Source organism: Procambarus clarkii, chromosome 20 (assembly GCF_040958095.1).
Source record: "Procambarus clarkii isolate CNS0578487 chromosome 20, FALCON_Pclarkii_2.0, whole genome shotgun sequence".
Classification (NCBI taxonomy): domain Eukaryota; kingdom Metazoa; phylum Arthropoda; class Malacostraca; order Decapoda; family Cambaridae; genus Procambarus; species Procambarus clarkii.
Window position 1 is genome coordinate 19497291 of NC_091169.1, and position 15819 is coordinate 19513109.

General features: G+C 41.7%; 1 protein-coding gene across 1 annotated transcript in view; it reads left to right on the forward strand.

Annotated features, from left to right (window-relative positions):
- LOC123755369 (protein turtle homolog B) overlaps window positions 1-15819 on the forward strand; it is a 100458-nt gene that overhangs the window by 69632 nt on the left and 15007 nt on the right. The window contains exon 3 of the mRNA XM_045737927.2: window positions 6624-6793. Within this exon, the coding sequence (XP_045593883.1) occupies window positions 6624-6793 (170 nt within the window). The remainder of the gene's footprint in view (window positions 1-6623; window positions 6794-15819) is intronic.

Consider the following 15819-nt stretch of genomic DNA (forward strand, 5'->3'; position numbering starts at 1 on the left):
TCATCAGTCTGGGGGTTTAATACAGTGCTCATCTCCGGTAAAAGTTGCAATTGCATCATGTGATCCAGGTCTCCTAGGGGTCGAGACTAGTCTATATATATCGTTCTTGCATGCCGGAAGAGCTTTATTGCGTGCCTGAACTACCTGCATGATAGGGAGAGCATCTGGTGACCGTTGGGTCTTATCCTCCCTACAGCTCCTCGCAAGGAGGGGAAGGAGGAACGCTAGCAGAATGGTGAGAAGGAAGAGAGGTGACAAAATAAATAAATCGATGAGAGAGAGAGAGAGAGAGGGAGAGAGAGAGAGGTAGAGAGAGGTATAGAGAGAGAGCGAGAGCAGCAGAGACTATAACAGTGTTGAGAAAAAGAGAAAGGGAAAAGTGCGGCTGGAAAAGAGAGGAGGAAATTTGAGAGAAAACGTAAGTCAGTCGACGGTAAGTTTATTAACGAGGCTTCTACCTTGAACAAGAAAGTAGTCCTGTCTTGTAGCCATGGACTGCTGCCATCCCCTGCCACCCCTGCCACCTCTGCCATCCCCTGCCATGGCTGTGGTCACAACCTTACAGTCACTGGACGCAGAAAGTACCTCAATCAGTGTCACGTGTGTGTGTGTGTGTGTGTGTGTGTGTGTGTGTGTGTGTGTGTGTGTGTGTGTGTGTGTGTGTGTGTGTGTGTGTGTGTGTGTGTGTACTCACCTATTTGTGCTTGCGGCGGTTGAGCTTTGGCCCTTTGGTCCCGCCCCTCAACTGTCAATCAACTGGTGTACAGATTCCTGAGCCTACTGGGCTCTATCATATCTACATTTAAAACTGTGTATGGAGTCAGCCTCCACCACATCACTGCCCTAATGCATTCCATCCGTTAACTACTCTGACACTGAAAAAGTTCCTTCTAACGTCCCTGTGGCTCATGTGGGTACTCAGTTTCCACCTGTGCCCCCTTGTTCGCGTCCCACTAGTGTTGAATAGTTTATCCTTGTTTACCCGGTCGATTTCTCTGAGGATTTTGTAGGTTGTGATCATGTCTCCCCTTACTCTTCTGTCTTCCAGTGTCGTAAGGTGCATTTCCCGCATCCTTTCCTCGTATCTCATGCCTCTTGGTTCTGGGACTAGTCTAGTGGCATACCTTTGGACTTTTTCCAGCTTCGTCTTGTGCTTGACAAGGTACGGGCTCCAAGCTGGGGCAGCATACTCCAGGATTGGTCTTACATATGTGGTATACAAGATTCTGAATGATTCCTTACACAGGTTCCTGAACGCTGTTCTGATGTTAGCCAGCCTCGCATATGCCGCAGACGTTATTCTCTTGATGTGGTCTTCAGGAGACAGGTTTGGTGTGATATCAACTCCTAGATATTTCCCTCTGTCCGTTTCATTAAGTACTTCATCTCCTATTCTGCATCCTGTGTCTGGTCTCCTGTTTCCAGGAGGAAACAGGTGGTGTGTGTCTGTGTGGGGGGGGGGAAGGTGTGGTCCTTGTGTGTGTGTATGTGCGCGCGTGCGTGCGTACGCGCTCGTGCTCTTCTCACACACCTGGTGAATTAGGAAGGGAAGGCAACTATCAGGAGAAAGCCCCCCCAAGCCATTACTCCTATATAGCACTTGGAAGAGATCAGAATAAGGATTTGGAATGGAACGGAGAGATAGGACTGGTGCCCAACCACTTGTAGACGGCCGGGGGGATTGAACGCCGACCTGCATGAAGCGAGACCGTCGCTCTACCGTCCACCCTAAATAGTCGGGTGTGGCGAGAGAGTAACACACATTTACCTCAACTCTTCAACTCTTATTGCAATTTGTGCCAGAGGTACATGTGTGCTCCTCTCTCACAGCTCTGGCCTTAACGAGACCGAGAGGGCTTACGACTCTGCATTTCAAAACTCTTTATTCCAGTTCATGTTTTTCATCTTTATTAAAGGTCCCCTCTGAGTTTTCACCTTTGTTCATTTTTTTTCGTTCCCCTATTTATCGTAGTGCGTGGAGATTCATATGAGTCACTCTCGGTCTTATATATATATATATATATATATATATATATATATATATATATATATATATATATATATATATATATATATATATATATATATATATATATATATATATATATAATAAACACAGCATCTTTCAGGGTGCAGATATCTGGTTATGAGTATCTCCCAGAGTGTGTATACACCTGGCTCTCAGTTCGGCAGTGTTTCCCATTCCTGGCATAAATGATAAAAGATTCCAGTAATTATTTCGTTGCAAAAAAACGCATCCACAACGCTTTTTACGTTATTACGACGGTGTCACTACGTTTAGAAATATTTCAAAACGTCGCCACAGCATTTTTAATTATATTAAACGTCACCACAGCGCTTTTAATAGTATTGAAACGTCACCACAGCGTTTTTAATAGTATTAAAACGTCACCACAGCGTTTTAAAGTGTATTAAACGTCGCCGCAGCGTTTTAAAGTGTATTAAACGTCGCCGCAACGTTTTAACGGTATTTAAGACGTCGCCTGCAGCATTTTTACTTGTATCATAACGTAAGCTCATAATTTTTTACGTCTACGCGTCAAGGCTCAACGTATCAACGTTGTAGTTACGTTGTGTGCATGTTGGGAGTGTGTATATGCGTTACTTAACGAGGGTATCAGCGTGCAACAATTCTTATATATACTTTTTGAGTGTGCGCGTGGCGCAGTATAATATATTATTTTTACTCGCTGTTGGAGAGAATCAGCAGATTACGGGACTTAGGATACATATTGGAATGATTAATGCAGTGTAATACAATCGCCTGCACGCAATTTTGTGGTAGGAATAAATAGAATATAATTCAATCGCCTGCAGCCAATTTTGTGGTGGGGGAATGAATACAATGTAATAGAATCGCCTGCACGCAATTTTGTGGTGAAGAATGAATACAATGTAATACAATCCCCTGCACGCAATTTTGTTGTGGGAATGAATAGAATATAATACAATTGCCTGCAGGCAATTTTGTGGTGGGGAATGAATACAATGAAATACAATCCCCTGCACGCAATTTTGTGGTGAAGAATGAATATAATGTCATACAATCCCCTGCCCGCAACGTTGTGGTGAAGAAAGGCATTTACGTGATAAACTATTACAGTTTCTTATTAACGAGAGCAAAACAAAATACAATTGATTCAATTGATGCTTTTCTCTGAACGAGTCTAACGTGGTCCTGAGGTGGTAGTGGTAGGAACGGTACAAGGAGACTGTTTGGAAGGCTAACCTTGACCCGCACGGGGGCTAATTGACCCCTTGGTGGGTAGTTGACAGAGATGATGGTTAGATGTGAGGCAGGTACTTACCTGACTGTGGTAAGTTATGAGGTTGGTACTTGCTTGTCCGTGGAAGTACTGAGGTGGGACCTTATCTGACGTTAGCAGTGAGGTAGGGGGCCTTGAGGGATTTTAACAGTAAGGGACTTGCCTCTCGTTAGCTGTGCGGTATTAGGGCCTCGTTTGACGTTAGTTGTTAGCGAGAATTTGCACCTGGCAATGCAGGGTGTTGACCGTGACCGGAGAAAACGACGCCCAATCAAAACAACCAATTATTTTTCAAGTTTCTTAAATTGAATGGTACTGAATGTGTTCAATAGAGAAAGCAGTTGATTGTTCCATGTTTTAATGCAGGAAAAAGAGGAAGTCATTTGTAAAGGTATTTTTTAATAATGTATCTCGTATTATTGTCTCCTTTGGTGATCAATAATTAGGTTACGTTAGTGTCCCTTATGATCAACAATAAGGTTAAGGCAGTGTCTCATGGGGTGGTCAATATTTAGGTAAAGTTATCTTTCCTCGTGGCGGTCAATAATTCTGCTTTTTACCTGCCCTTTACTAGAGTGAAATAGTTTCCAGAAAGAATTTATGATTTCCTTTTGTTAATTATTTTTGTAGGTAACTTCAAGGATCTGATCCCACAAAGTGATATCTAGACCAGCAGGGAAGTGCTGGTCTAGATATCACTTTGATAGATATCAAAGTACGGGAGAGGGTTTCACAGGCCAGAAAGATACGTTCCATAACTTATCGCATTGGTTGAGACTTGACAACCTGAGAATTTATTACTTGCCTGAAAATGAATGATCCCAAATGATAGCTCTCAACTGGATTAAAATTAATGTAGAATATGTTATAAAAGGTAAAGCAAGAGCTATTGGCCGTCAACTTAAAAGCAAAAGATATTTATAATGTCATAGATTGAATGTTCAGTGTTCATTTCAGACTTAATTCCTCTTTTGATGTTCTTCAGTTGATAACTTGAAAGACAACGAGATACTGTAATGTGATTGTTTGAGTGATTTGCTCAAACCAACGTATGTCTTTGTTTTCCGCTGTCCTAATCACTAAGGTGGTATATAGCATCTCAAACAAGTCTACTATTGACCCGCCCTGCTGCTGGTGACCTGGAAGAGCCCCGGTACCGTTGTTGTCATTGTGTAGTCAAACGGTGGCGAGGGCCAGCGACCACCGCTTGTAACGTGACTCTTATTGTTTTGGGTGTGTAGTCTCCCGCTTCCTCAAGGTAAACTGGGTATCTGTCTTTCAGCTATTTCTCTCTCTCTTTCTCTCTTTCTCTCTTTCTCTCTTTCTCTCTCTCTCTCTCTCTCTCTCTCTCTCTCTCTCTCTCTCTCTCTCTCTCTCAGTGTTCCAGCTGCGAATTTGCTAAATTTTGCTGTACATAAAAATGAAACTGTTGCTCAGGAGCAAAACTAGCTCTCAAAAGCTAAACTAGCGCTCAAGAACAATACTAGCGCTTAGCAGTAAAACTAGCTCTCAACAGTAAAACTAGCTCACAACAATAAAAGGTATCATTGGCAAATATTTATACTGAAGACCATAACTTATTTTAAATATCTCTTATATAAATCCAAAATTTAACAGGTTGCGAGAGGTAACCCATTGTTTATGGTAATCCCATTATTTGAATGTTGTTAGCCATGAGTAACGTAAGAGAACGGTGTCCACTTCAGAGGCTCAAAACTATCCAGTCTCCTTTGATTACGTTTAAGAAATACTCCTAGAAAAACTGTGGATGTTATCAATAACTGAAGAAGTTTCTGTTGGAGTCTCCAGATCAGCCTGGCTGTGATGGTAAGGTGGCACGACGACAAACAGCCCCACAGACCAATCACCAAGTAAGGCTGGCCACAGGCCAGACTGAGGAAGCAGAACTCTCTCGTAATCATCACCAGGTAAATCAATAGGAAATTAATGCGAAAACAAATCAAGGGATTCGTTTAACTTGAAAGAATTCGTTGAAAACTCTCTCGATAGAGTTTTTAATTAGTTTGTTACTCTCTAAATATTGGACTGCTTGATCTCGTAACAATTTTTTTTTTTGCGTGAGTTTGCCAGCTATTGCAGTTCAGCTAATTGATTGAGAGTGAGATAGTGGTTTGTAAATAGGGATGAGTGTAACAGGTTACTGACTAGCATTATTGAAACAGTTTATAACAGCCTTCTGATATAGGTTACAGAGATATATGAAAGAGATGAGGTGGACACACACAGAACCCATCAAGCGAACGTCACTAAACCCACTGCAGTCTTCCATAATTCTTGTGTTCTTATAATGAAAAAAAAATAACTTTTTTTCTAACTGTTATGTGGTTTTAAATTCCTAAAACTCACAGACTGATCGAGTATTTACTTGGAAATAGGACATAACGCAATATTACAATCGGTTATCAACCAGTGGTCAAGTGGTTACCTTTTATATTCCTCTATTAAGGGAAATTACTCTTTAATTACTCTCTATTATTACTATTACTCTCATCGTCTTCTCTAAATTTGGATTGACAGGGCACTAGCGGCTTAGCCCCGTCGCTACCCTCACTACCAACAAACACAACAAGAAGTTACATTTAGCATGAACAATTATATGCAGACTAATAATCTTAACAGTAAATTGAACACTAAAACACAATGTAATTATAGATATGATACCGTTAGATACATTTGACACTGATCAAGAATCAATGTAATTATAGATATAATACCGTTAGATGCATTTGACACTGATTAAGAATCAATGTAATTATAGATATGATACCGTTAGATACATTTGACACTGATTAAGAATCATTGTAATTATAGATATGATACCGTTAGATGCATTTGACACTGATTAAGAATCAATGTAATTATAGATATGATACCGTTAGATGCATTTGACACTGATTAAGAATCAATGTAATTATAGATATGATACCGTTAGATGCATTTGACACTGATTAAGAATCAATGTAATTATAGATATGATACCGTTAGATGCATTTGACACTGATTAAGAATCAATGTAATTATAGATATGATACCGTTAGATACATTTGACACTGATCAAGAATCAATGTAATTATATATATTATACCATTAGATTCATTTGACACTGATCAAGAATCTAACTTATATCTATAAGTTAGATTCTTATATATAAGAATCTAACTTATATCTAACCTTTTTTCCCCCATAGATTATTGTCCAGCTGCAGGTATGGGAGCGACTCCTGTTCACATCTGATGAGTAATAGAAGCTACGAAGCCATGTATGTTTACATGTTTGATGATTGGATCTGATGGGCGATTGGTCTTGTCTCTTCAGGATGCGTGTGGGCGTGGCCCCGGGTCCCTCGTCACGTTGTCCCCCCGCCCACCGTCCCGGGACCCACTCTGCCGCCGGTGTTCGATCCCCAGGTGCCCACCAACGTGACGGTCACCGCCTCCAAGACGGCCCTTCTGTCCTGCGTCGTCCATAATCTCGGAAACAACTCGGTAAATTCAATGGGTTTTTTACCTCCCTGTACCATTTGGATTGGTCGGTAGGGCATGTAACGGCTTCGCTTTCTTGATGGTCGCTGTTCGATTCCCCGATGCTCGAAGTGGTTATATAGGCAATGTTCTCTAGCTCTAATCCTCTAATCCCAGCTCCTTATTTGTTCTCAAATCTCTACCCTCTTGTATCACAGTCACTCTGAACACACCTAATGAACGGAATAATGACAACATACCTGTAAGTACTTAATTGTCTCTAAACGGCCCGTTTTCTTATCATTTTCTTTGATGATGCTTTTCGTCATTTTCTGGGTATGTAGCACAACTGCTCCATCTCAACACCCAATACAGGTTTACAATCTACATCAAGAAAATATTATACCACATATAATATTATCTTTAAAGAAGCCCCACGGAAGGACAAAGTATTTCGAAAAGGGACCCCTCCGTGAGATTGACAATCGGGGGGTAGGAGGGTTGTCAGTACGGTCATAAATAGAGCTATTAGGTCAGGTCAGGTCAGGTCAGGTCAGGTCAGGTCAGGTCAGGTCAGGTCAATGATAGGATAGCTTCCTTACGACTTGATCTTCATCGACAATACTGTCACAAGGTATTTCACAATATCAACTGCAAGCCGTACAAGGAAGGCTAGTGGGATATGTAGAGCATATAATGTTAGTGAAGCATGTAAAATAATAATAGAGCGTGAGGAATGCTAGTGGAGCATGAGGAACGCTAGTGGAGCATGAGGAACGCTAGTGGAGCATGAGGAACGCTAGTGGAGCATGAGGAACACTAGTGGAGCATGAGGAACACTAGTGGAGCATGAGGAACGCTAGTGGAGCATGAAGAACGCTAGTGGAGCATGAGAAAAACTAGTGGAGCATGAGGAACGCTAGTGGAGCATGAGGAACACTAGTGGAGCGTGAGGAAAGCTAGTGGAGCATGAGGAACGCTAGTGGAGCATGAGGAAAGCGTCCAAAACTTCGCAGCTGTCGGAATCAACGCTGGTGAGAGCTGGTGCCAGCGCGAGTGAATGAACTCATATATACAGCATGGAGTTGTGGGCCGAAGCATGTGATGGTTGTTTGACATCTTCCCCAACGATTCGACACCAGCTGTGACAGTGGGATGGGAAGGGAGGGGGGGTGTTAAGGGAGGGAGAGGGGCTAGTGCCCAACTGGCCTTCAGGCTAGGCTCGTTCAGGGCTAAAACTGACCCCCCCCACCCTCTCAAAAAATGCAAATATTTCACTATTTAATATTTGTACAGGTGCAATTCGGTTGCATATATGTCTGGGGACCATTCAGGTTTGTTCGCATGTGTATTCAATATTAGGTTAGGTGTTGAGGCCTAGGTTAGGTTAGGTTAGGTTTGGTTAGGTTAGGTAAGTTTAGATTAGGTTAGGTGCTTAGTTTGTTGGAAATTATTTGCATTTGTTGAACGAGGGCGAAGCATTGACAGAGGTGCAATTCGGACATGAACGAAGCACTTTTCGAGGAACGTTCGAACGTTATGAGTTGAGTAGCGGGAAACGTGTTGAAATTGTTTTTAATTCACTAATACGGGGAGAGGGTGAGGTGGTGTTTGGCGGCTGGATTAACGAACTTGAGGTTATTGTTTGGGAAGACATGATGAAGAAGTAACCTATTCTGATAAACTTGATAAGTCCCAATTTTGACGTGACTTTTGCCTAACCGAAAGCGTTCGAACCTTTTTGTGGACCACCAAAGTAATCTAGGCTCATGTTTCATAGTTAAAGCGTCAACATTGCAGTGTTATAACTTCACGAAAGTACATGAATTTCATTACTGTGGTCTGTAGTGTATAAACTTTCATGTATTAAGGTATGGAAAAGATTACATGACGCATGGAAGGGGACGAAGAGCGTAGGACAGCCAGGAGAGGGATGGAAAGGTATATTTTTTCTCTCTCCTTTACGCACGTGGGTGAAGCTTTCCCTTCGCATAACTAATTTTCATAGGACCCTGTATTTTGTCCGTTGGTGACCATATTGTACAAAATAAGGTGTTTTACACCAGAGAACATGGTCAATACACTCAAGACACTCTAATGATGCACTCGCTGACAATGAAGACATGAATTCATCGCTTGAATTTACGGGTCGCCCCAAAAAGATATATATCGTGTGAAAACAAGCCGTCGTCTCAAATAAAAACCATCGTAATTTGACGCCAAAAATCCATCCCCAACCGACAAAATACGCCGAACTATGAATCATACCGGCTCACAAACTGCCCCGGCCGTTTGCTATGTGTGTGGAAGGTTAGGTTAGGTTCTCCGGCGTTTGAGTACATCGCTCTTTATCCGTTGTGGCAAACCAATGCTGTCGTTGTGTTAGATTTAGCTACTCAGAACAAAATGTCCATGTAGCACGGGCTATGGTGAGCCCGTAAGGCAACTCAAGTTAACGGGCTTGGGTTATAGTGCGAGATCTGGTGCGGGTGAGTGAACCGAGCCTCGGGTTCCCGTTGTGTGAGTGAGAAACGGAGGAATATTAACGGGCTTGGGTTATAGTGCGAGGTCTAGGTGAACCGAGCCTCGGGTTCCCGTTGTGTGAGTGAGAAACGGAGGAATATTAACGGGCTTGGGTTATAGTGCGAGGTCTAGGTGAACCGAGCCTCGGGTTCCCGTTGTTCGTGTGAGAAACGGAGGAATATTAACGGGCTTGGGTTATAGTGCGAGGTCTAGGTGAACCGAGCCTCGGGTTCCCGTTGTGTGAGTGAGAAACGGAGGAATATTAACGGGCTTGGGTTATAGTGCGAGGTCTAGGTGAACCGAGCCTCGGGTTCCCGTTGTGTGAGTGAGAAACGGAGGAATATAACTGAGAATTATTTCCTCCTGAGCAGGAGCGGTTGCCACATTAAGTCCTCCTGACTCGTTTTTCTCCGGACGCGGTGTTTGCTGAGGTTGATGAATGGTAAATAAGGCTCTTCACCCTGGAAAATTGGGCAGCAATTTACTTCCTTCCCGAGAGGATTTTTTTCTCTGCCGGGGAGGAATATATTGTGATGGATGGCCGGTGTTGGAAGCGGCGTGGAGAAGCTACAGTCTATCAGGACAGGCGTTATACAGTCAGTCCGGAATGTTATAGACAGTCTAGAGAAGGTGCAGTCAGTCTGTGGGGAAGGCGGGTGGAGGGTTATAGAGTCGGTCACAACTACGGGTGGACAGAGTTATATGTATGTGTCCCTGGGCTCTATAATCACCCCGGGCGACTCGATAATCGACCCGGGGACGCCATAATCGGCAATGGGGATTCAATAATTCAGCCCAAGGGTCACAGTTATCACCCTGGGTGACAATCATTGACACGGGAGACTCAAACATCGACTTGACGTACGCTGTATTCAGCTCGGCTTGCTGTAGTCGACCTGGAGGACGGTATAGTCGACACGGGGCGCTGTAGTCGACGCCAAGGGTGCTATAGTCAGTCCTTGGGAGGTGCAGACAAACCGGAGGACGCTATAGTCAGTCCGGCGGCGCTTTAATCGACCCAGAGGACGCTATAGTCAGTCCGGCGGCGCTTTAATCGACCCAGAGGACGCTATAGTCAGTCCGGCGGCGCTTTAATCGACCCAGAGAACGCTGTATTCAGTCCGGGTGCGCTGAAGTCGACCCAGAGGAAGCTATAGTCAGTCCGGGTGCGCTGAAGTCGACCCAGAGGACGCTATTGTCAGTCCGGGTGCGCTGAAGTCGACCCAGAGGACGCTATAGTCAGTCCAATGGCGCTGTAGTCGATTCAGAGGACGTTATAGTCAGTCTGGGTATGCTGTAGTCGACCTAGAGAGCTTTACTATCGACCAATTTTAACGTAATCACGTGTACTTGATGTGTAAATTGAATCATTCACTCATAAACAACGGGAACGGCGGCTAGAATGTTATTTTTCTTGCAGATTAATTATTGTAAGGACTGCATGATTCTGTGAGTGGACAGGAAGGTTACAGAATTGCATAATGGGTTCAGGGTCTGGGCCCCATTATTTAATTTACCTATCATGTGCACTCACTCAGTGGCGACAGGGGAAAGGTGTACACCTGGCAGGAGGTCAGGTGTACATACAAGGTATAATTGGTAAGCTTGGAATATATATGTGTGGCTAACATACTTGCTAGTCTGTAATTTTTAAATGAAACAGACATTTGTTTGAACATTAGATCATTGATATTACGTCGTGTATTATCTGGATTGGTTATGTCTTGTATATTTTTAAGCTTGGTAAGCCTTGTATACTTGTTAAACCTTTTATACTAGGTAAGCCTTGTATACTTGATAATACCTTGTATACTCGTGTACTCTCAGGTTTGTTAATATCTCGTATATTATTAGGCTTGTTAATGCATTGTATATTCGCAGGACTGGTTATGCCTGGCTTTACCACTTCAAGCTTGGTAAACCTCGCATTATTTCAGAATTGGTAATACATCGTATACCTTCAGGCTGGGTAATTTCCTCGCATACTTTCAAGCTTTAATATTACTCGCTAACTTTCAAGCTTGGTAAATTTCTTCGTATACTTTCAAGCTTTAATATTACTCGTTAACTTTCAAGCTTGGTAAATTTCCTCGCATACTTTCAAGCTTTAATATTACTCGTTAACTTTCAAGCTTGGTAAATTTCCTCGCATACTTTCAAGCTTTAATATTACTCGTTAACTTTCAAGCTTGGTAAATTTCCTCGCATACTTTCAAGCTTTAATATTACTCGTTAACTTTCAAGCTTGGTAAATTTCCTCGCATACTTTCAAGCTTTAATATTACTTGTTAACTTTCAAGCTTGGTAAATTTCTTCGTATACTTTCAAACTTTGTAAATCTGGCTTACTTTCAGGCTTGGAAGTAGTCTGTATTTTCTCAGGCTTTGAAAGGCTTGCTAGAGAGTAAGACGGCTTTAGAGACAGATATGAGTTGAATATTGTTGTTATAGAATAATATGTGCAATTTACAGGCTGCTCTGAGAAGCACATAAATTGCAGAAACGTTTATATGGGGGTCTATTAATCTTAAAAGGAATTATAGACAGCGTGGAGCAATTATCACAGTTCAAAAATGGCTATATGGATAATTATGGATTTTTAAGGTGTGGTTGTGTCGTATAGGTTAGGGGGGGGTGAGTGGGGTGGAGGTTATTCTCTGCTCTCTCTCTTTGAGAGACACAGAAGATCTCTCTGAGACCTTCTGTGTCTCGGCTTTTCCTTACCCACCATTCAATTTCCCCTTTCCTTCTGCCACTCCATCACCTGTTCGTTTCTTCTTTCCATTCTCTTTTTTCCCTTTAGCCACTCTACTTTCTCCCCTTTCTCTCACACCCCTTTGTTTTTCCTTCAAATGCCGTGTCTCTCGGTTCTCTCTCCCTCACTCCCCCTCCTGTTCTCACTCCATTTTCCTCTTTTCTGTCCTCTCTCTCTCACATTCTACCTCCCTCCCCTCTTCCCAGGACTCTCACGCCTCGAGTCCTTCATAAGAATTCAGGAGCCCGAACGCCCCGCCTGGGAATTATTAACCATCCTTCATAAATCCTTCTTCTTGCCTTAATCCTGAAGATTCGTGTGGTGTATATTGTCGCAGGTATGTATATATATATATATATATATATATATATATATATATATATATATATATATATATATATATATATATATATATATATATACATATATATATATATATATATATATATATATATATATATATATATATATATATATATATATATATATATATATATATGACAATGTCAGACCACGGAGGAAAATGAAACAGGAATTTCCTTAAGTACTTTCGTATATTAAATATATCTTCAGAAGGAATCGTATTTAATATACGAAAGTACTTAAGGAAATTCCTGTTTCATTTTCCTCCGTGGTCTGACATTGTCACATTTTTAATCACGTGTTTATTTTCGTGATATACACACACACACATATATATATATATATATATATATATATATATATATATATATATATATATATATATATATATATATATATATATATATATATATATATATATATATATATATATACCATTCAACCCTGGCGGGCAGGGTTCCTGCCCGCCATCTGAGGAGCTGGAGGAACTCGACAACCTATGACAACCATCTTTGTAACCCATATGTAACTCCTTTTTTGTAACAAAGTTCAAATAAAGTAAATATATATGTGTACATACAAAAGAATGGGGGTGGTAGGAGAAGATAATATTGGTGGTCAGTGAGAGACCACAAGGTCTCCTCTGAATACTTTTTATTTTCTTCTCCGAGGCTATGGGTCCCCACATTGGCACCAGAGGTGGTACCTTTTCATTTTAAAAAAAAAAAAAAAAAAAAAAATATATATATATATATATATATATATATATATATATATATATATATATATATATATATATATATATATATATATATATATATATATATATATGTCGTACCTAATAGCCAGAACGCACTTCTCAGCCTACTATTCAAGGCCCGATTTGCCTAATAAGCCAAGTTTTCATGAATTAATGTTTTTTCGTCTACCTAACCTACCTAACCTAACCTAACCTAGCTTTTTTTGGCTACCTAACCTAACCTTACCTATAAATATAGGTTAGGTTAGGTTAGGTAGGGTTGGTTAGGTTCGGTCATATATCTACGTTAATTTTAACTCCAATAAAAAAAAATTGACCTCATACGTAGAGAAAAGGGTTGCTTTATCATTTCATAAGAAAAAAATTATAGTAAATATATTAATTCAGGAAAACTTGGCTTATTAGGCAAATCGGGCCTTGAATAGTAGGCTGAGAAGTGAGTTCTGGCTACTAGGTACGACATATATATATATATATATATATATATATATATATATATATATATATATATATATATATATATATATATATATATATATATATATATATATATATATATACACACACACAATATACACACCTGAAAGGGAAAGATTAATGATTCTAACACGAATCTTCTCAATATTTCTTATATTTTTTCTTCACTGTAGAGGGAAGTTGTAAAGTTACCTCTCCAAAGTTCATGTTCACAATTTATTATGGTCTGACGCCTTTGGGATGCGTTTCACAAGGTATTCCTTGCATTTTCAATGACAAATTGACCATGCTTTTGCAAAGGCTTATATTATCTTTGGGTGAGGTGGTACAGGACGTGATGGAGGTGAACAAGTGAATGAATGTCATAATATAATGGATATTAATAGGCTAATACATGCATTAGAAACACAAAAGAAGAAACACACAGAACATTAGAAACACAAAAGAAATGTTAAGTCTGCAGACACAAACAATGTTCTCTTCTGTCATGTTAGGGATTCTAATCATCCTGTTGATTGGTCTTCTAAAATAATCTTTCCTGCCTCTACTCTACACAGACGTCGTTTCATCGACGAGGCTCTGATACACAACCTTCCCAACATGAACCTGAGTCCTGGCTTTGTTGCTGTTGACTCTTCCCTTTCACAGTACATACTCAAATGTTCTAACCTTTCTATTCTAACAAACGTGACCTAACATAAGCCTACCAATCCTTTTTCTCTTTTTTCCTTTCTCCTCTTATTCTTACATTCCCATTCGTATACCCATTATTACCCCTTTATTACACCCTTTATTACACCCATCCCATTCGTACCTTTCGCTTTGCTCTTACCTTCCTCTAAGAATTTCCTCCTCTCACCTCTCTCTTGCCTTACTTATACCTTTGCCTACGTGCCAGGTAAGTCCACTAGGGGCTCACCATAGCCCGTGCTACTTGCAACTTTTGGTTCCCAGTAGCTGTAGTTCTTAGAACCATCGCCTGCATTGATGGCTTTGTTGATCTAATAGTATAAGCTTTCTGTGTGTCTATTTTTTTTCTCTCGGGATTAAGAAGAGCAATCAAGTTACTGAAATTCATGTTAATGAAACCCCTAATGATTATTGAAGGGTATATTTTGTACAACGTTTCGTTCCACTATAGAAACATCTTCAGGTAAGAAATATATATATATATATATATATATATATATATATATATATATATATATATATATATATATATATATATATATATATATATATATATATATAAAATATGATAATTTTCCCTTGTAGTATCTCTCTTGCCTTTGGGAACAATAACTTTGCTTTCTTCTCTTAACTATTAAGATGAATGTTCCCAAGTTGGAAGAATGATTGACCTTCCTTCACCAACTTTTGGCTTCTGGGAAAAGAAGAGGAGAATATGAAGCACTGCCAAGTGCCTAGCGCCAGAGGTCGCGGGCGCCAGAGATAGCTGGCGCCAGAGGTCGCTGACGCCATAGGTCGCACGCGTCAGAGGTCGCTGGCGCCAGAGATAGCTGGCGCCATAGGTCGCGGGCGCCAGAGGTCGCGCGCGCCAGAGGTCGCACGCGCCAGAGGTCGCTGGCGCCAGAGATAGCTGGCGCCAGAGGTCGCTGGCGCCAGAGGTGGCTGGTGCCGAAGGTCGCTGGCGCCAGAGGTCGCTGGCGCCAGAGGTCGCTGGTGCCAGAGGTTGCTGGCGCCAGAGGTCACGGGCGCCAGAGGTCGCTGGCGCCAGAGGTCACGGGCGCCAGAGGTCGCGGGCGCCAGAGGTCGCTGATGTGAAAGGTCGCTGGCGCTAGAGTTCGCGGGCGGTAGAGGTCGCGGGCGCCAGAGGTCGCGGGCGCCTGAGGTCGCGTGCGCCAGAGGTCGCGGGCGCCAGAGGTCGCGGGCGCCAGAGGTCGCGGGCGCCAGAGGTCGCGGGCGCCAGAGGTCGCGGGCGCCAGAGGTCGCTGGCGCCAGAGGTCGCTGGTGCCAGAGGTCGCGGGCGCCAGAGGTCGCTGGCATCATAGGTAGCTTGTTGAATCCTGGTCCTGTCTATAGTGAATTCCTCTTATACGATTATATTGTAAACATTGTCTCTGCCGTAGTGTTGACAGACACAATATTTACACCAATTGTCTCAAGAGACACCTGTTGAGACACACAGGTGTTGACCTCTGTTGTCGCTACT